The 20,953-nt window shown below is 35.3% G+C and overlaps 2 protein-coding genes across 3 annotated transcripts; both read left to right on the plus strand.

Annotated features, from left to right (window-relative positions):
* Positions 1 to 629: 629 nt before the first annotated feature.
* Positions 630 to 8,981, plus strand: ift57 (intraflagellar transport 57 homolog (Chlamydomonas)). Its single transcript, XM_055203238.2, has 11 exons — positions 630 to 1,015; positions 2,309 to 2,483; positions 2,568 to 2,686; positions 3,173 to 3,263; positions 3,369 to 3,440; positions 4,984 to 5,103; positions 5,431 to 5,502; positions 5,578 to 5,709; positions 5,847 to 5,909; positions 6,294 to 6,360; positions 8,683 to 8,981. The coding sequence occupies exons 1-11, from the start codon at positions 879 to 881 to the stop codon at positions 8,859 to 8,861; spliced, it is 1,227 nt and encodes a 408-aa protein (XP_055059213.2). The 5' UTR covers positions 630 to 878; the 3' UTR covers positions 8,862 to 8,981.
* A 2,854-nt stretch (positions 8,982 to 11,835) lies between these two features.
* tmem71 (transmembrane protein 71) lies at positions 11,836 to 19,884 on the plus strand. Of its 2 annotated transcripts, none has more exons than XM_055203239.2 (10): positions 11,836 to 11,947; positions 13,436 to 13,480; positions 13,569 to 13,617; positions 14,421 to 14,630; positions 15,699 to 15,889; positions 16,057 to 16,245; positions 16,756 to 16,822; positions 16,975 to 17,033; positions 17,384 to 17,433; positions 17,549 to 19,884. In XM_055203239.2, the coding sequence occupies exons 2-10, from the start codon at positions 13,456 to 13,458 to the stop codon at positions 17,570 to 17,572; spliced, it is 864 nt and encodes a 287-aa protein (XP_055059214.1). In that variant the 5' UTR covers positions 11,836 to 11,947; positions 13,436 to 13,455; the 3' UTR covers positions 17,573 to 19,884. The 2 variants fall into 2 exon arrangements, with proteins under 2 accessions (XP_055059214.1, XP_055059215.1); XM_055203240.2 differs by lacking the exon at positions 11,836 to 11,947 and adding an exon at positions 13,297 to 13,318.
* The last annotated feature ends 1,069 nt before the right edge of the window (positions 19,885 to 20,953 follow it).

Here is a 20,953-nt window from a genome sequence, read left to right on the forward strand (position 1 = left end):
ATTCACGTCATATTGAAAGACATAAACATGTAAAAAATGTAAACATAACAGGTTTGAAATACCTAATAATTTTAACTGCAAAAATATACTTATATTTTTATATTTTATACTTACGTATACATTTTATACAAACTTTTATATTTTGGCCAGAAAAAAATATTTTTTTGCTTTGTAAAATTAGAAATATATTTGTTGCCCCTGAAATATATTTTTAAATATAATATATGAAGGTTAAAACTAAATATATTTTCACATTCAAAAATATATTTATTTAAGCTTTACTTTCTACAAAATGTATTTTGCATATATTTAAAACATATTTTGGGCCATATGGGTTGTATAGTTGTATAGCCAATAAGTAGCCTGCTGATAAACTCTGTCATAAATTTTATAAAGAGAATAGTGAAACTATTTACACAACGAGAAACTCCTTTCTCCTAAGCTAAAGTAAGTGAATATTAATATAAATAAACAGATAAAAGTCATTTATTAAATGTAACAGTTGTATGTATGTGACTAAACGCAGTTGCATCTCCGGAGCACCAGGTGGCAGCATATTCAAATTCTTATATGCCTCACAGCGCAAACTATTCAGTCTATTATTATTTATGTGATTATCACCATATCACTACCACGATAATATAATTTTATTTTCCGTGCTCTTGTTTATTTATTGTTTTCTTTTATTATTCATTGCTGACAGTAAAAGTACACTTATTTTGTTTCCTAACATGGCGCCGAAGGAGTATGACGTAATTCATGGCGACTGTAACTACAACATCCCGGAGTCGCTGAAGCCATATTTATATATATGATAAAAACACAGCTTTTAACTCCAGAAAACGAGTGCACACAGCGAAAGATAAACGCGTCTAGTAATGGCAGAGGAGGAAGAGCGCGGTCCCGGTTCGGTCTATCAGATGTTTGTAATGATGGAAGATCTTCTGGATAAACTGAAGATCCTGGATTATGAAAAGCATATTCTGGACAAACACAACATCAAACCTCTATCGAGGTAAGGCCAACACAACTGATGCAGAACCTACTTTATGTGCAGATTTATAATCATATTGCAATGCACTTACATACTCACATAAACATACAGTAAAGTTATATGTATGCAACAGTTAAAGCTGTGATTCAATACGTTTTTCATATGAAATCAATGAAATATCTAGAATATAAAAGTTCTTCAGATCGTTTTATAGCCAAGTCTACTTTGTGTCAGCCAAAAAAGAAGAGATGATTACTATATGAATATTATGTGGGTGATTCTCACTAAACCATTGAAACACCACGGCACTAATGATTTTAGCTTTAAAATGTGTAATATAGTAACATTAAAAAGCATCAGAATTAACACAATACTGTGTTCTACCTTGCACAATGTGTGATTTCAACATAAGAATTTTTAATTGTAAATTTTATCTCATTTTCTGCTGAAATTCTCATTACCGCAATGTGTCCGGCTGTGTTTGAACATGCATTATGTTGTAATTTAATCAAATTAACACAATATTAAGAAAAAAAATAAATGGATGTTTTTCTAGACTACTTTAGATGACATAATATTTACTGAATATTCATGTATAATAATAATGAAGAAAAATTAGGAAAATGATGTGTCCATGCCTGATGTTCTCATCCTCCGCAACACTTTTTGAGAACAGTTTAAGCACACATACAGAATTTTAATAAAGTTTGATTTTGAGTGACCAAGCACATGAACCAGTTACTTCAAGATGGCTACCAGGGAAGATCGTTTTTTTTACAGTTAATTTGAAATATTGTCTTGTCAGAATGCTTACACGACATTTTGATTATCATTATCGCAACAGATGCTTATTAAATGTTAATTTAATTAATAGAAGCATAATACTTTGATTTTAAATGCATGTGCAGAATCTCCAAATTATGTTCTTTCAGGTTTGTCATGTCATTTTGAAAATATGTCAGTGTTGATGTTTTCTGACTGTTGCGGTAATGAGATTTTTTAGGACTAATTTTTTTAATTATGTTACAAAAAGTATTAAATGATAAGTAAAAGTTTTAAACTTAATGTTCCCATTTACTCCAGACTTTGTTTTTCAATGTCTGGTGGGAAAAAAAGTAAATTTAAGCAATTTTTACATTTTCATGCTTTACATTTTTAACACCAAGTTTCGTGAGAATCACCCATGTATGATAAACTTTATAATAATGCAAAATAGAACATTTAGAAGATTCCTTTTTTATAAGTATAAAAATATGCAAAGATTTGTGTACTGCTGAAATGTTTCTCAACAACTGTTTTCTTTGTCTGTTATAGGCATTATTTTGTATCTAGCCCCCATGTGTTGTCAAATCCCGGAGAGCAGTTTTATATGTTCAGTGTCATTGCGGCCTGGTTGATTTCTCTATGCGGGCGTCCATTTGACACACCACAGGAGTACGACGACCCCAACGCCACCGTCTCCAACATCCTCTCTGAGCTACGTGCGCTGGTGAGACGGCACAGTGATGACACCCTTGGATGTTTGTATTGACGTATTTGGGTTTCATGTTTATCACTGTACGTTTGTGTGTAGGGTGGCCATGTTGATTTCCCTCCATCTAAACTAAAGTCTGGATCTGGAGAACATGTGTGCTACGTTCTAGATCAGCTGGTAGAAAAGACACTGAAGAGCAAAGGGTTCACCTGGAACAGGTGCACAAACACCCACATATACACAAGCAATATGTGAAGATTATCTTGCACTACAAAATCACAAATATTTCACAAACTCTTTGTTCTTAGTTTATACACACACTAACACAGCTCTCTAATCTATTAGTATAGCAGTGTTTACATATAGCAGCATGGCTCTTAAACATAGAAGCTATTGGCACGTACCACTACATTTGGTGGCACTTCCGGTTTACAGTGGCTCGTTGAGTGGCACTTCCGGTGTCAAGTGGCTCATGCGACTGTGTTTAGTGGCTCGTCTAGTGGCACTTCCGGTTACTGTTGGCACATGCCACTCTGTGATGATTCATGATTATCAGTGCCACATGCCTCAATCCAACAGACCTAAGTTTTACTGACCTGCGTCAGCGGAGGAGCCATTGGAAACTGGAAGTAGTGGCATGTGTCAATGGCTTCTGTGTGTAAGATGCCGTCCCACTTTATGTTAAAACCTCTTTTCTCTATTAGGCCATTGTACCCTTCTGTAGAGGTGGAAGATGACTGTGTGCAAGAAGATGATGCTGAACTTACACTCAGTAAAGTGGAGGAAGAGATGACAGTGAGTCACATTAAATATAATGGAAAAGGAAGTATGACAGTAAAGCACACAGCAAAGTAAATGACACTGAGTCACACACACACTCATTCAAGTGTGTACTTTCAGCAGGAGGATGACGATTATGAGGAAGAGGAAGGGCTGGATTTAGACGCACTGAAGACCAGAACCAATCAGAGTGTGAGTTCATTGCATCAGCAGCTGGATCTATAAGTATTATATATATCAGTGGCGGCCGGTGACTGCTCTTCCGAGGCGTGCAAATTCAAAATTATGTGTTCGGGGTGTCATATCTGTTGCTTGTGTTTTCAAAATATTTGTTTGTTGCTTCATGTGAACCATGTGCATCACGTGTTTTGTCAAAATAAGTGCACACGCGTCCATTTATACACGCAAGACACTCCCTTAACAGTAAACTCTGATTACGCATGAGATTGTACGAGTATCTGGCAAATGCGAGCGGGTGATTCTCTCGAAATTAGACTTATGAGGTGTCATGAAACATTTTGATAAAAAAAAGTAAATGCTATCAAAATAAGAAGCATACAGTTACAAACATCTCTTCATGTACTTTTTTGCACATGATTTCAAATGACATCATACAAACCAATTTTGTTGTTTTTTCCACATTTAAGGGGGAAATTTTCATTACCGCAGCATGTCCATGACTGGATTTGGGTTGTTTAACATGGAAATATTTATAATAAAAAAATCTAAAAAATAAAAAGCTTCTGTGCATGTTATATATTATAAACATGTACAGTAAAGAAATATGCGGTATTTGGTGATCATTGGTAAATGTAGAGACAATAATAAGGAATATAAATGTGTCCAAAACCAATTTTCTCATCCTCCGCAACAATTTTCAATCATTGTTTAAGCCCTTAGAAAAAAAATTTGTTTCTAAGGGACATAATTGACTGTGACACTCAAGATGGCTACCAGGTAAGCAGTTCTTATATTTTCTCTCCAGATAAAAGTTGAAATTTTGTTTGTTATAATACATAGACAACTTTTTAGTTCTCATTACCGAAACATGAGTTTGTAAATGCATATATTTAATGTAATATCATGTTGCAGTAATGCTAATTTTTGATAATGATAATCTAAAAAATGTAAATAATTTTATAGGAAATATTTTTTAAATGCTCTAAAAATAATGGTTATAGTAAGTTCAGACCTTAATCTTACATGTGCAATAAAAAATTTGCTTCAAGGGCTTTTAAAAAATTCTGATGCTGGACACCTAAGTTTGGATTTTCTGAGAATCACCTGAGCGTCTTTTTTTATCATAAACCCTTTATGTGTCTGCAGCAGGCACTTATTTTGACAAGACACATGATGCAGGATCACTCGACACGCCGAACACATATTTTGAAATGACTAAACCACACACATGACGGGCTACATACATGTTGTGATGAACTTCGCATCGTGCGCCCTCGAAAAAAGAAGTCACTGGTCACCACTGATATATATGATCACAAAACGTAAGCAGTGTAAATTAATTGTGTCTTTTTTCTTTATGTACAGTTGGTGAGTTATACCATATGTGAGGTGTTACCTGTCTGTGTTTACTACAAAGAGGCCCGTCATGTGAATGCAATAACCAATCTGCTTACTTCCATCTCAGAAATAATTTTTTTGTCTCAAGAAAGTTGCTTTTATCACCCACTGGTATATTTTCCTATAAGAAACCCAGTATTTGTTTATGTATATTCAGGAACTCAGTGGTTCAAGACCTGCAGTTGTGTTGGAGTCAGATGTCGATGCTGCCGAGTGGAATCTGGAGGTGGAGAGAGTTCTTCCACAGCTTAAAGTCACCATCCGCACAGACAACAAGGTATGATGTTTATAATTTAACAAAATAAATCGCACTGTGGGGAAAGTGTGGGTCCTTAACGCAGAAATTATAGCAATTTGAATTTAAATCAAACTTCCCTAGTTGTCTAAATTTGAATCCTACTTTTATTGTAAGGTGTAAATGTGATTTAAATCTTACTGCAATGTTGTGAGACCCGTAGTGTTTTTACATATTTACAATATGTATCATGATGATTTTCTAAAAAATATATATGTATACTTTGCAATGTATATTAAAGCAGTGTTGTCCAGTCTGATGTGTGAGGGAGAACTTCTGAATGGCTAAGAGTGACACATTATATTTCAGGATTGGAGGGTTCACCTCGATCAAATGCATCAACATCAAGATGGCATCAACACATCCCTGCAGGACGCCAAGGTCATCCATACCTTCATCACATGTGTTGTTTATATGTACAAAAATAATGTAGATTAAATGTAAGTGTGTGTTCAGGGTTGCCTGTTTAAGCTGAAGGAAGACATCACTAAAACTCTGGAGAAAGTGAGCAGTCGTGAGAAATACCTGAACACCCAGCTCGAGCATCTCATTTCAGAATACCGCCAAGCGCAATCACAACTCAACAAGGTCAACATCTCGGCCAATCAAAACACAAGACGTTATTACTTTCCTCCAATCAAAACACAATCACATAAGCACATAATCTTTTAAAAAGTCACTTGTTACTTAAGTTTTTGAATAGTCTGTATGTTTTTGCGGTTCAGGTGAAGGACCTTTATCAACAGGCCAGTGGAGGTGTCACAGAAAGAACCAGAATTCTGGCTGAGGTTAGTCTAAAAACAACAATAACGCAAGAGTCGTGTGATATTACAATTACACTCACATAACTCACTTTATTGCACACACAGTAACAATTAAAGGGCCATATAGGGATGCCAGTGTTAAAGGAATCCTGAAATCACAGGATTGTGTTTACAGTTATGTATTAAAGTGCATTACAGGGTATACATTTTATCAGTTTGTGTGTTCCCTGGAACCCATGATTTCTTGTGCTGCCACAAGAAATCATGCCCATAATTAGTGTTGTAGTTCTCGAGACCTTGGTCATGACGTGGTCTCGGTTTAGGTGGTCTTGACTACAACACTACCCATAATATCACAGTGTGGTACAACCAATACTGAAACAACATTTGTTTACGTCTGTGCTCCAGATCAGTGAGGAACTGGACAAAGTCAAACAGGAAATGGAAGAGAAAGGCAGCAGCATGTCTGATGGAGGTAAAGTCTACAGCTTTTCTCCTAAATAAATCTGCTTTACTAGTACAGGGCTAACATAAAGGACTGCCCAGGGCCAGCATGAGAGATTCCTGGAAGAAAACAGTATTGTCACTTCGCCCTCAGTCACCTAAAATGTATTTTTTGCCTGTGGCCATTTGTCTGTATGTATTCTTATGCAATGTTACCATCAGACACAGTTTAAACGGCGTGAATATTAACTTCTCATTAATGTCATGAGGTTTCTCCTACCTTATTGGTTGTGTCTGTGTTGCGTATTACGTCAACTGGTAAAGCAAAGAGACGTTAACCCTTGTATTGTGTTCGATTTTTGTGATGATTTTGATGGAGCGGGTCAAATTGACCCGCATTGGATTCTATGCAATTCCTTAAATATCACATTATGAAAAACAAGAAGGAATTAGGTATGAACAGGACCATTTTAGTATCAGTCTTTGTCACATGTTACAAACACTTAAAATTAAAAAGTATGATTTAAAAAAATGCATTTAACCACAATTTTTAACATTTAAACTGTTGCAACATTAAACATTTTAAATTCAACATGTTTTTTTAACATACCTATGTTTAAAACATCCTAAATTAATAATTTAATATTGCTGTGAAATGAAATTATGCTTTTATTTTTCTAAATAGGCTCATCTTTTGTTCTTGAGGCTCATTGTACAAATTCAAGAAATCACTGTTTACATGATGTGCACACATCAAGCCTGTGCTTTCTGACTTCTTGCATTTTACACAAATGGTGCTTATTTTGGTGTTATGTTTTGTGGGGCACAGCTGGCATCACCTGTATTCACCTCTGGATTTTCTGTGGGTCTCAATTAATCTGCTTTACATAGTATTTCATATACATTGAAAATAGAAATTATAGTTCGCATTTACTTTTCTGTGTCTGAGGAAGTCTTTATCAGTACTGAAAAGAGTGAGGAAAAGCTCACTTTTTTCCCTTTCCAGGGTAAACACCAACATATATGTAATAAATGTATTTAATTTGTGTCTATACAGTTGGCTTGGAACAAACAAATATGGGTCAAATTGACCCGCGAACATCAAAATTGTAACAAAATCATTATTTGTGCAAAAAAAAAAAAATTCAAAACACATCAGTGTATCCTAACTTTGCATGCATGTTCATGGCCCTAAATGAGAAAAAGTGACAAAATGTCTGGAAGAAAACGGTAACTTATATAGTATTTCATATACATTGTAAATAGAAATGATAGCTCACTTTTACCATCTGTGTCTGTAAAAGTCTTTTTCACTACTCAAAAGAGTGAGGAGAAGCATTTTTACCCCCATTTCAGGATAGTAAAACACCAATATAGCAACAAACACTAAAAATATATATTTAACCCGTTAATTGGCGCTGTCCCGTGAGCGGGACACCTACGTTTATTTTAATATTTTCTATGTTAATGTTAATCTATCACGACAAATTATATATTGTTGGAAAGGTCTAAGAATGTAGTTTTCATATTTCAAAACCTTTTAGCAGTAATAATAATGCAGTAACTGTAATTTATTCATTTGTGACACAAGTATGCAGCAAACCTCAAAGCAAACCAGCACAAACCTCAGTTTTTTGACAATTTTATGTATTAAAAATTATACTATATTGCATTTTTATTTATTACAAATAAATGTAAACTGCTTTTAAAAAAAAATAATATTTTCACCTCCAGACACTTCCCTAAAAAATGTTGAAGTGTCTTCTTTAAAACCAAAAATTACCAAAATTAAAACCAAAATTAGAAAAACCAAAAAAATGCCAGAGTTATATTAATTTAAAGGTGTATATCACCTTTTCACCAACCCCCCCACTCAAAAAGGGCTGCGCCAGTTAAAGGGTTAATTTCGGTCTATACAGTTGCTTTGGAACAAAACCAAATGCGGGTCAAATTGACCCGCGAACCTCAAGATCGTCACAAAATTATTTTGGTACACTTCAAAACATATCAGCATGTCCAAACTTTGCATGCATGTTCATGGCCATGAATGAGAAAAAGTCACAAAATTTCAAGAATAAAATCACAGGTTAACTGGTTTATCTGACAGCTTAAAAAACAAAACGGGTCAAATTGACCCGGAACATAATATGAGGGTTGGGGATGGCGCCCTTTAATTATGAGGCCAAACGAAACCATAATTAGTTAACATCTTTAAAGCAGACATTAAACACGACACAATGTTTTGGAAAGTTTTGGCAATGTACGATAAGGAATGTCGTTTGTGGTGTAGTTTGTTAATGCAGATGTTGTTTTGTGCATGGTGTAACATGCTTGCTTGGGTTTTGTGTTGCAGCTCCAGTGGTAAAGATCCGTCAGAGTTTGACTAAGCTGAAGCAGGAGATTGAGCAGATGGACGTTCGGATGGGCGTAGTGGAGCACACGCTACTACAGGCCAAACTCAGAGAGAAAAATAACATGACCAGAGACATGCATGCAACACATCTTTTAGAGCCTAGCGTACAGAATTACTAACATTTACACAAATTATATAACTAGTGAGTTAATTGTATTTTACTATATAAATGTTATACATTTTTAATGTAGTGTAAATGACAAATTATTTGGTAATAAAAATTCTGTCTTGGTCCCGTCCCACTGCTTCTTTGACTGCTGCAGCCGCTCTCTGACACCCCTCAAAAAAAAACAATGTTGAACTTAATGTCATTAATAGGAATAGACCAAGACCTCGATTCTGTATTAGCTTGTGTAACAGTACTCTTAAGAGAGGGTGGAGGTAATTTCTTAACAGTTCTTAAACATACAAGAACAACAGATGCCCCAGGGTTACATGTTACACATACACGTAACTATTGCATGATGTCATTCTCACACATTGCAGATAAACACTCTGGCCTGCTTTGCTTTGTGTGCACATTGTCAAGTTATCAGTCAGAGCTATTTCTAGAATGACAATCTTCAGCACTTGTAAAAGTTTTACAAGAACAAAGAACTGGTATATACTGCTGGGTTTCTATCAGCATTCATACTGCTAAGATACAAAACTGTCTGGATTAGACCAGCAGATAGATAGTGTTGTTCATCATACACATTAAAAGAGTTTGTCTTTACAAATATTTATGCATTGCTGCATGCAAACAGATTAATGAAAATGGTAAGTAACTGGTATTTATACTATTATAGTATTTTTAATAACATGCTAACTTAACCAAAGCAACTTATGTGCAGTGCATTGAATAAATGTGTTTTTTCCTGGGAATCAAACTTGTGACTGTTATGCTACTGCTGTAATGTTTTTTGTCTTAATTTGGCCACAACTTTCTCTGCGTTTCAGCAAATGGAATGATTTTTAGTGACATCTTAAATTGACATATTTCATATTTTGGAAAATGCTTTGAATTAAAAAAAAAAATTAACAATATACTGCAGGCAAATGTACTAAAATTACTAAATTAATATAATATTTTTTGAATAAATCTGTTAATCAACCTCAGTACTGTTTAAAACTACCAAATGTTTACTAAAATTTCATGATTTTAACTCTTTAATTGCCAAGTTCATTACTGATGCCACTGATTTGGGGGGAAAAACACGAAATGACCGATTTTCAATATAAAAAGTGACTTTATTTTTTTCTACCTTTTTCACAGTCGCATGTCAAAGATTAGTAAAAATATTGGCTTTTATGCATTTTTAGTTTTGTGCAGCATTCGTTTTTTCCTACCTCATGTGCTGTTCGTGGGTGTTTTTCCCCATTGACTTCCATTGTAACAACATTTTTTGATTGCAAAGCCATAACGCCATATATTAATGCATTCTTGATTGTTAATGGTTTTTCATTGTGTGTGTGTGTGTGTGTGTGTGTGTGTGTGTGTGCGCGCGTGCGTGCGTGCGTGCGTGCGTGCGTGTGTGAAAACAAAATTCTGTAAAAACAAATCTACTCTGCATCATTTATTATGAGCCAAAATGCAAACAACTTCAAATAAACTGAACAATGAAGCAAGAGTTGAGGATGGATGGAGAATTAGAAAGAAATCAAACTAACTTTTAGTGTGAATGTGTGCACATGTGTGTGTTCAGTCTTTCCAGCAGGACTGGCAGCATATCACTTGGTGCTCTATGCAAGTGTGTCCACCACAACATATGCAAGTGCTGACTGTTCTTTTTTTGCTCTGTGCACCACTTGCATGTTCCCCTCTTCACTTTTGAGCTGCTGGTGCCTGTGGATTTGTGTCTGGGGGGACAAACTTTACGAAAATTAACCATGGTTTTATTGTGGTAAAAGTGTAGTAACCAGGCTTTTTTTTGGTGTATTGATTACTATCAGCAAAATTATGGTTTTACTACACTAACTATGGTTTTTGAAAACCATAGTTGTCAAAACCATGGTTATTTTGTGGTTACCATGGTTTATTTATTTTCGTAAGGGCAGCTGCAAGAGACTGAATCTCTCTCACCATTAGCAACTGGTGCACGAGGGAGGTGCTCTCTCCTCAATTCTAACCCTACACACACTCTCTCACTCACTCTCTAATATGCTGTTATACTCCATATAACTAAAACCATATAATTCAATGTAAGGGGTTAAAGGGCACATATGGTCCGATTACGATTTTACAGGTGTGTATTAGTACATGTTAACGATATGCAAAAGTTACAAACCCCAAAATAAACAATGCGAGTTATCGTCTCCAACGTAAAATCTCTTTACATGGACTACAACAAACACACGGATTGTAGGCAACTATTGACTTCCTGGGATTGGTGATGTAGACAAGACCGACATTATCATAATTCATCTCGCTTTCACTGAGCCTGTAACTTAACTCCTGTTAGCATTGCACTGTGAGCGAATCTTTCAAACATGGTAAGGAGCGTCACATTTCCGGCTGAAGTCTAAGGTATTCAGCCCAATCACAACGTACAGATTAGCTGGCCAATCAGGGACACAGAGATTTTCAAATCAATGCGTTTTGTACAAAATCTGTGTTTTAGGAAGACAGGAAAATCTGGAGCTACACAAATGTATGGTATGTGGAAAATAATGTTTTTTTTAACCAAACCACGCGAACACATTGTATTATACCAAATATACAAAAAATAACGTTGTTTTTTAACAATGCCCTTTAATGGTGCCACATGGTGATTAACAGTAAAAATTACCAATGTGACCTCTTTGCAAAAGGAAAAACCACCAACAACCAAGAATGCATTAATATATGGTGTTATGGTTTTGCAATCAAAAACAGCAAATGAGGGAGAAAAAATAAAATCTGATGCTGCACAAAAACTAAAAATGCATCAAAGCAGATGTTTTAATCTTTGACATGCTCAAGACTTTGAATTTGAACAATGCACAAGAGTTAATCCTCAGACGATGAAAGTTTTGTTTGGAATCTCTCTCTCTCTCTCTCTCTCTCTCTCTCTCTCTCTCTCTCTCTCTCTCTCTCTCTCTCTCTCTCTCTCTCTCTCTCTGTCTCTCTCTCTCTCCCTCTCACATACACTCACTTTCTCAGTAGGCGCGGCTTTTCTGTCAGTGTTTTTAACAGTAGCCTACTAGCGGACAGATCAACTTTGTCATTGCATTCTTCTTGTTTTAGGTAGGTCTTGTTTTTCACTCGTTTCTGAATTTCATATTTTTTGTTATGTGCTGAAAGCGCTTTGAAATGGTTTTCCATCTATAGCCTACCGAACGGATAGCGGTAAAGAATGTTGCGCGAGGAGACCGGATGTTACGCTTCAAATAATCTTTTCATATAACGTTATTGGTTTATATACGGTGTGGGGTTTTAGATTTGTTTGTACAATCAACTTAACATATAAACTGAAAGCCGGGGTCTCTGTGCGTATTTCGCGTACCTGCTGCTGTTCGTTGCGCGGAGCACAAAGATTGCAGGAGCGTCGCATCTCAGAGGAAAATAAAACCCATATTAGGCTACAATATTAAAAACCATTTTACACAAATTAGAGTAATCGCTCAGATTAAACAAAAGTATTAATTTTGATTTTCTGGCTTTATGCTCCCTTCAAAATGTATTTGTATTCTTGTTTTAAACTTGGAAGCAAATACATTAAATAAATGTGAATTATTTTTCTCTTTGGCCACTGATAATTGTATTAATAAGTAGGTAAACATTAAAGAAAAATGTCAAATAAAACGGGATTGTTGGTAAATTTGTTTATTATAATTTGAGCTTATTTGGGAAGTTGTTTTTGTGGTTGCTTTTGAAGTTGTTATTGCATTGTGTGTGTGCGTGTGCGCGCGTTTGTGGTTTTGTGTATTTCAGTGGTTTGCTGATGTTGCAGATGCTTTGCAAAATCACTTTAATGCTGCTGAAAAAAATATAATTTGTAACTCAGGCAGGTATGGTTTCACTTTTTCTTGTGATCATGTCATGTTTTAAACCCCCAGAGTAAATACAGGAAATGTGTTTGTGTATGAGAAAGTAAAAGAATGCAAAGGGGTTTGAGGGGCTTTCTGTTCAAACCTTCAAACACAAACTGAAATGTGTCACGTGACCACTTTGGCAACAGATTTGTGAGCACAAATGGTCTTTTATACGGGTCGTTATTGTACTGCCACATTTCTGTCGTTGGGACTCTTGGCTTCACTGATAGCGGCTGTACAGTGTGCACAAACACAAACGGCAACGTTCAGCCAGTCAGTTTATTTTTAGACAGGAAGTGGTTAACAGGAAGTACAGTGGTCTCCGCCTATTTTGCCAGCATCATCCCCATCTGTATCTTCATGGCTCTCTGATCCCCCCTCCCATCCCTCAGCTTTTTATTCCCAGCATCCCTCTCTTTTGCTTTGCTCATTTTATTTTAATGGAATGCATGTTTCTATTTATGTTATACATCTATACATTTATGTATATATTATATTCATACACATCTTAAAATATCTTTGTAAGGGTATTTTATAATTAAAACACTATTATTTTTTTATTCTTCTATTTTAGTCTACTTAGGTATGGTTATGCCAATGGTTATGTGTGCCTGTAGATGCTTAACAGCTGAACAAATTCTGTATTATTGGTGGAGTATGTCGATTTTAGACATTTAACCAAAATGTTATTTTATTACAGGCTTGGGAGAAGTGTGAGATATGTTCTTTAGGGGGGCTGTTACAAGTAAGTATGTCCTTATTGTTTCTCTCTTTCCCACATTCATTTAGGAATGTTGACTTTCACTGGAATGTCGACTTGATATTTTTGATAGGTTCTCCCATTAAGAAGAAGAGCTTGGAGCCTGAACATGTTTGTCAAAGGTACAGACATTTAGAAAAGCAACAATGATATCATATGTGTGACCCTGTCTGTGAAATCCAGGCTAAATCATTTAATTCATAATTAATGAGATCTGTAGGATCAACATTTGATTTTACTCACTGATTTCACTGTAATTTCAATCTTTGACATGACCTTAACCAATATTTAAAATATCAAGGTTATATTTTCACAGAATGTTCTTTACATTATGTAGGATAATTTTTAGGGCTGTGACGATTAATCGTGCAAATGCGCGTTTTCTCAATGAATGATTTTGAATGAATTACGGTGAAATGACCCTACATCCAAAAGCTAGGGGGCGCTCTCGTGTAGAAACGCCATTTGTGCCACAGAAGAGAAATGTCTAAAGGAATATTTATATCGCTGTTCTTCAGATTGTTTCAGGTATTTTCATGATAATAAAAATATTTTGAATGATTGTGTTTGACGAGTGTTGCTTTTTAAATTCACATTATAAACGACTGAAACTCATAGTGATTTTAGATTGATAAGGACTTCCTACTGATCACAGAGCCATAGTACACTCACAAACTGTGCATGAAACACAGAATCGGAGCCTTGCAATTCAGAATCGATTTTAGGCAGGTCTTTTTAATGGGGAACGCGATGAATCGTCACAGCCCTAATACTTTTTATGTAAATCACAAAAAAATGATGTAGCTGAGTTTTTACAGGCAGTGTTGCATTTTTTATCCTTATTATCTTAGCGTAAATATGTACTAATTGTTTGATTGTTCTTAAAAGTTGTTAATACGTGTCTGCGTTTCTCTTTTTTGTTAAGTCTTGACCTCTCCCACTTCTCTGACTCCTCCTATGAGTGTTTCTCCACCAATCCGCTCACGGGCTCACTGTGCGCTTGTCGACGGAGTCCCCGCCTACTGGCCAATGGTTATTATTTGCTGACAGAGGACAGTTTTAGCACAGATGACGAGGGTAACATCACCCTGACACCCTCGCACACCAGCGTCTCATACAAAGAGAACCTTGTCCGGTGGGTTTTATAGCATAATCTAAATTTTCCAATCTAGGAAGTTTCTGAAATGTGATGTGTATGAATGATCTCAAATGATTATTGGTCAATAAATTACACAATAGTGACAAGTTTTATATGAACGCCTGTTTAATTACTTTGTATGATCCCAGAAAAGTCAGCTATTAACTTTATTTTACTAGTTTTATGTCAGTGAATATCAGTGTTGGGGAAAGTTACATTTAAAAGTAATGCATTACAATATTAAGTTACTTCCAAAAAAGTAACTAATTGCATTACTTTTCATGGAAAGTAATGCGTACGTTAGTTTTTAGTTAGTTTTGCGTTACTTTTTTTTGGCTGAGGCTTGATCTCTTTCAGGCCTTGCAGGTGTTTTTATGACTGAAAGTTCTGCATTCATAAATAGCATTTTCATCACAAAAATTTTGAGCTCTGGTCTGCCATCTCAGTTTCCGACTCAAACTATTCCCACACAGGTGTGTACGCATAGAGTGCATAATGTGACTACGTTTAGTTTAATTCAGTACATAATTTTTTTTAATCGAATTAATTAAACTAAAAAGTAACTTGCATTACTTTTTTAAAAAAGTAACTCAAATATTAATGTGTACAATTTAAAAGTAATGGGTTACTTTACTCGTTACTTCAGAAAAGTAGTATTATTACGTAATGCACGTTACTTGTAATGCGTTACCCCAACACTGGTGAATATATTAGTTGGCAGACTTATGGACCTTAACTCTTTCTCCGCCATTGGCAAGCTATCTTGCCAGTTAAGAGAAAACGCTGCCCTCCCAATAACGCTTCCCTGACAAGTTTTTACATCAATCTTTTTTCCACAATTATCCACTAGGTGCTGCTCCTACCAAATTATAAAAATGCGGGCGCTGGCTGGCAACTTTTTTTTAATACACTGACCAGGAAATAGTTAAAATTACAAAATAAAGAGTAATAATTTACAAAAATAAATTACTATTTGTATTTTGTATCAAATACAACTGCCTTTTATAAGTTTAGTATAGTTTAGTAAAAAAAATAATAAAACAAATTTTGTGGCATTGATTTTAGGATATTTAGACGAAGGCGCAGAGCAAGAAGATCATTGGCCAGCCTTCTGAGTGATGTGAGCCAGTCCTGCCAGTCATGGCTGGAGGCAAGCGTTTTTAGACGATCTGACCCTGTCACCCCCCTCCAGTCGTCATCATGGATGGACTTAGACCACACCTGCGAGCAAGATGCACCCATCAGCTTTACATACGGTTAGATGGCTTTCAGTTTTGGATAGAAAAATAAAGTTAAATTAATTTTCATCTATTTTCAACTAAATTGTGATCAGTGTGCACAACACAATGGTTGCCTTTACAGTTTTTGTTGATTAAAAATTGGTTAACGTTAATTTAAAGAATATGTATGTCGTGCTTTGCAGATACCACTGAGCATGTTTCCTCCCCGGATAAAGAGACTCCTCAGACTCTGCTTGAGGAGGAGGGGCCTCAGACTGAGTCATGTTCCCCCCATGACCAATGTAGCCAATCAGTAAGCGGTCTTCTGGATGTTCCTCCTCCATCCATTTATCAACACAACAGTTACAGTTCATCCACAAAGACATCATCAGGTAAGCGAGACGACTAAGGCCCTGTTTACACGAGAACGCTCAAGGGTGAAAATGTAAAAATATTTTATCGGATGTGCCTTTCGTTTACATGGTGACAGCGTTTTGGGGCTTAAAAACGCAAAAAGTGAAACCACACCCTCCAGAGTGGAAATCTTAAAAACGCTCTACAGTTGCGTTCCCGTCTAAAGAGTAAAAACGTAAACGTCTGCTCGCGGTGGCTCTCGTTGCGTACACGTTTACGTCACAGGCATGCGCCAGTTCAGGAAAATAACAAAAAACCTGTCGGATTTTTCCATATGTCGGACCTTCAAGTTGCCATAGCAGCTCTGATAAATATACAAGTTTTTCCAGCAGTTTTATGAAATATTTACTGCTAGTATTACTGGTCAGAGAAGGTGCATTAATTACCTCTATGAAATTGTTAATGCGCCAATTTGTCGGAGGCAAACCAGAAGAAAAGCGCTGCCAAATGCATTTATTAAAATTTTGTGATTTTTGTTTTTATTTCAGACACTTTCCTGCTGAAAGTCCTCCTCTTCATTCTTATTTTGTGCCTCTGCATTGCCATCTCGTCCAGGTAAATAAAGTGTGTGTGTGTGTGTGTGTGTGTGTGTGTGTGTGTGTGTGTGTGTGTGTGAGATAAAGAGAGGTATCCGTCTGTGCTGGCTCATCGCTAGTTTAAATAGGTTGAGCCTTTATCCTCACGTTATGACATCATAATGCTTACAGGTGGCTGCTGGGAGGTGTTTCTGCAGCTGTGGCCTTCTTTGTCCTGCTTTCGTCCTTATGTGAGTAAATGAATCAAGTAAAATGCACTGTTAAAAATTATATGCTGGATTTACTTAAAAATATAGTGCATACTTTTTAAGCAATGGCAAAAATTATGCACTATATATTTTTTACTTTTTCAGTGTAGTAAACAAAGTGATTCAAATTATAGGTTTAAAGTCAACATGAAATTTGCGAGAAGGAATGTTGTTTCATAGGCAAAGCAAATGATGAGTTTAAATAAAAAATTGTATTCTTTTTAGTCATGTGCAATAAAACCAGAAGCATGTATTATAAAAGTAAATAGCACCAATAGGGTTAAATTACCAAAGATAAAATCTCTTTTACTCTTTTACTCTCTCTCTTGCAGGTGTGTCCAAACCTGGAACAGCAATCCATTGGAGGAGAGCAAAGACTGAGGTGTGATTCTGCGTACAAAATGAATTTCACTGTATTGCATCTTTGTGCCTACATACAAAACTTACGATTTTATTCAGTATAGAATATTAACATCACCCCTGTGTCTCTCTGACAGGACATCACCTCCAGAAACGAGTGAGAGGAACCCATGTACACCCATGTGTGAAGTCTGTTTAGGAGCTCAGGACTGTTTGACTGCACATCCTGAATCACCATCACATATTAGCTATAGCTCAGTTTTTGTGTTTGGTGTTTTCACTGATCAGATGTAGAAATCTGAATATAAATGTTTATAGAAGATTCAAACAGGACCAGTGATAGGATTTCTGTCACAGTTAAATTGACATGCTAAGAAAAGCATGCACTTAAGGTGTTTTAAATGTATCAATGCAGGTAGATCATTCAAGCTAAGAATTTGATTCGTCTTTCTAAATGAAAGACAATATATTCAATTCTCTGGAAGTCAGTGAAGATGCCCTGCATGCACAGTTTTAAAAACAATGGTTAAAATATGTACCCCAGCTGTTTGGGGCAGTACCCTTTAAAAGGTCCTAATATGTACCATTAGGTACATACATGTATACATTTGGTACCAAAGCTGTACTGTATATGAAAGGGTACAGTCCCAGTAACAGCTTGAGTACATATTTTGACAATTTTTCTGATAGTGTGACAAGAGGTGAAGTGTTATTATGGTTGGTAAATCCTCAGTTTGGCTTGGTTGTGGTCTTTACCATGATAAATGGGGCATCCTGTGTTTATTGCACCTTAGATTATCAGATGCCCGCAGAAATATTTGACTTTTTTAACTAGTTGATGCTTTATTATTCATAGCAAATTTGATATCTTAAAAAGTGCCAGTTTTGCTTTGCATAAATGCCTCATATTTGTCAAGTGCCTTTGATAAACAAACAAGAGTGCTTATGAAAGTGCAATAATTAGTGTTATAATAGTTTTAACCATGTTTGCAGGGTTGCTGCCAAAACAGATGTTTTATATTGTAAATTATGGGTGTACTTCTGTTACATTCATGCAGGGCAACTCTTATCAGATTCTCAAAATGAAGAGTTTCGTTGCAAAACGAGATAAATCCATTTTTTAACATTTTTGTCAAAACATGTTCACAGCGCCACACACTGGTCAAAGTAAATAGCACATTTTGGCTCCTACATTGTTATCATGTTATTATTTTGTTTTATGGTGCTACTTAGCTGTATTTTTTAAGTTATGAAGGTTTAAATCAAAACAAACCAACTGCAGTTGAATTGAAATTAATTGGAATGCACAACCAAAAAACGAGATTTCTGAACAATTAAAAAAATGGTGGTTATCTCGTTTTGCAACGAAACTCTTCAAATGTACCCTGTGAGTAGTTGCCTGTATAATAATAAATATTTTTATTATTAGCAATAATTAAGAAAATATTTTTTCTGAGAACTACGTAAGGGAATTTTGCAGGAAAAGAAGTTTCTGTGGTTAAAAAGTTTTAGACTTACTCTTAGTTAAAAGAGCTAATAATGGATGTGTATTTTTTGAAAGGCAGCTCAAATTTAAAGAGAACAAAGACATTCATGAGGAAACTAAAGCAAAGCAAAAGTGAAGTGTTTGATTATAGAGGTTTATGGTGCTAAAAGTCTGAATGCAAACATGTTGGAGACCCAGCCAAGATAAATAAAAAGGGAAAAGTGAATTATTTAAGTGCATTTAGCTTGTAGGCAACAGAAATATGTGTTTATATTTAATATGTTATGTTAATGTGGCTTTAATGTGTAATATAAATATTTTTGTTGTGCACATGAACAAAGAAAAATAGTGCAGGACTTGAATATAAGAATTTAAACTAGTCAATATTTAAAGAAATGTAACCATTATTATAACTTTTATTAAATCAAACAAGGAAGATTAGACACAAAATGAAAAATCTTGTGTATTGCTTTGAGTTTTTTATTGAGTATTGCAGATTGCTTTTTTGAGAAATAGGGAGAAATTATGATTGAATGTAAGTTTATATAAAAGCATATTGTAAAACATAAGCTGAAAATGTATGCATTGATCAGAAATGTGCTACAAACTTTTATTGTTTTACTGCATTTTAGCTTGTATGGGTGCAGTAAAACTATAATTCTGCAACAATCTGTGGCACAAGATAACTAAACCATTACTGTAAATACTAAAGAAGTTACTTTAGTTAAACTGTATTATTCCACTGCATGTAAAAGTGAAATGTGAAATTGATCTGTTTTATGTATACACTGTAAAATGTAATCTTAAAATCAAATGCATTTACATAATTTGCACAGGTACATTTGAACATGGCAAACAAAATGAACCATGTCAATAAGTATTATCAAATGAAAAGGCCTTTAAAATATTTTAGGCCTTCATTTTTTTAAGGTTCATATTTTTACAGCGTATTTTTAAAATACTGCAATAAAGGTTTTATATATAGTAGTTTTTGGTATCTTTTAATTTAGTCATTTTATATGAAGTTTACACAGTTTTGGCTTCTCCACAAAATATTACAATAATATTGCGGTATATTCATCAGGGTTCCCATGGGTCCTTGAAATCCTTGAAAGTTTGTGAATCTGGGGGAAAAATTCAAGGCCCTGGGAAGTTTTTGAAAATATACATTCATAGATACAGGTCATTAAAAAGTGCTTAAATCTATTTTATGCAAGTTTTCTGGAAAAAAATCCATATTATTCCCTGTGTAGTGTAGGATAATATCATAAAATTTCTAGACTTTTTAAGCACACGTGCTAAACTGTTCGCTTTAAATGCTTATATCTTCTGTATGTTAATGTTGATTCATACCAAAATGCTTTTTTGCATAGTTGTGTTTAATACATGAAAACGTCTCGGGTTACGTATATAACTGTTGTTCCCTGAGAATGGAACAAGACGCTGCGTCTCCCTTACCATACTTCTTTTGTCCCTGTAACGCAGTCTTTGGCAATATTTCAGATAGCGATATACTTCCTGGCTCCTGCGTCACCCTGTCTTTGTCGTTAAGCCTCAATATTGGTTGAATTTGATATACATATTCAGACGCACTTACCCCTGGAGGTGTCACCAAAGTGTCACTGCAGTCACTGTACCAATGTATCTTAAAAGATAACACGATGTAACCTTGCTCTCACTAGAAATGTGTCCCCACATTTAGTCCTTGAATTTGAGGGTATTGGACCTGGAAAGTCCTTGAAAGGTCCTTGAATTTGAAGTTAACTAGGTGTGGGAACCCTGATTCATCAAAATCACTGCAATTTATTGTTCTTGCTACTGAAACAATCTGAATTCGAATCATGGATCCAGAAATTTATTCTGCCCATTTGCTCAAAAACATTATTCAATCTATATGCTTAAAGGGATAGTTCACCCCAAAAAAAAAAAAAAAATTCTGTCATAATTTACTCACCCAAGTTGTTACAAACCTGAATACATTCCTTTGTTCTCCTAAACATAAAATAATATATTTTAAGGTTTGTAAAAAATAAAATGTTTTTGAGCACAATTGACT

This window comes from Misgurnus anguillicaudatus, chromosome 2 (assembly GCF_027580225.2).
Source record: "Misgurnus anguillicaudatus chromosome 2, ASM2758022v2, whole genome shotgun sequence".
In the NCBI taxonomy this organism is placed as follows: Eukaryota; Metazoa; Chordata; class Actinopteri; order Cypriniformes; family Cobitidae; genus Misgurnus; species Misgurnus anguillicaudatus.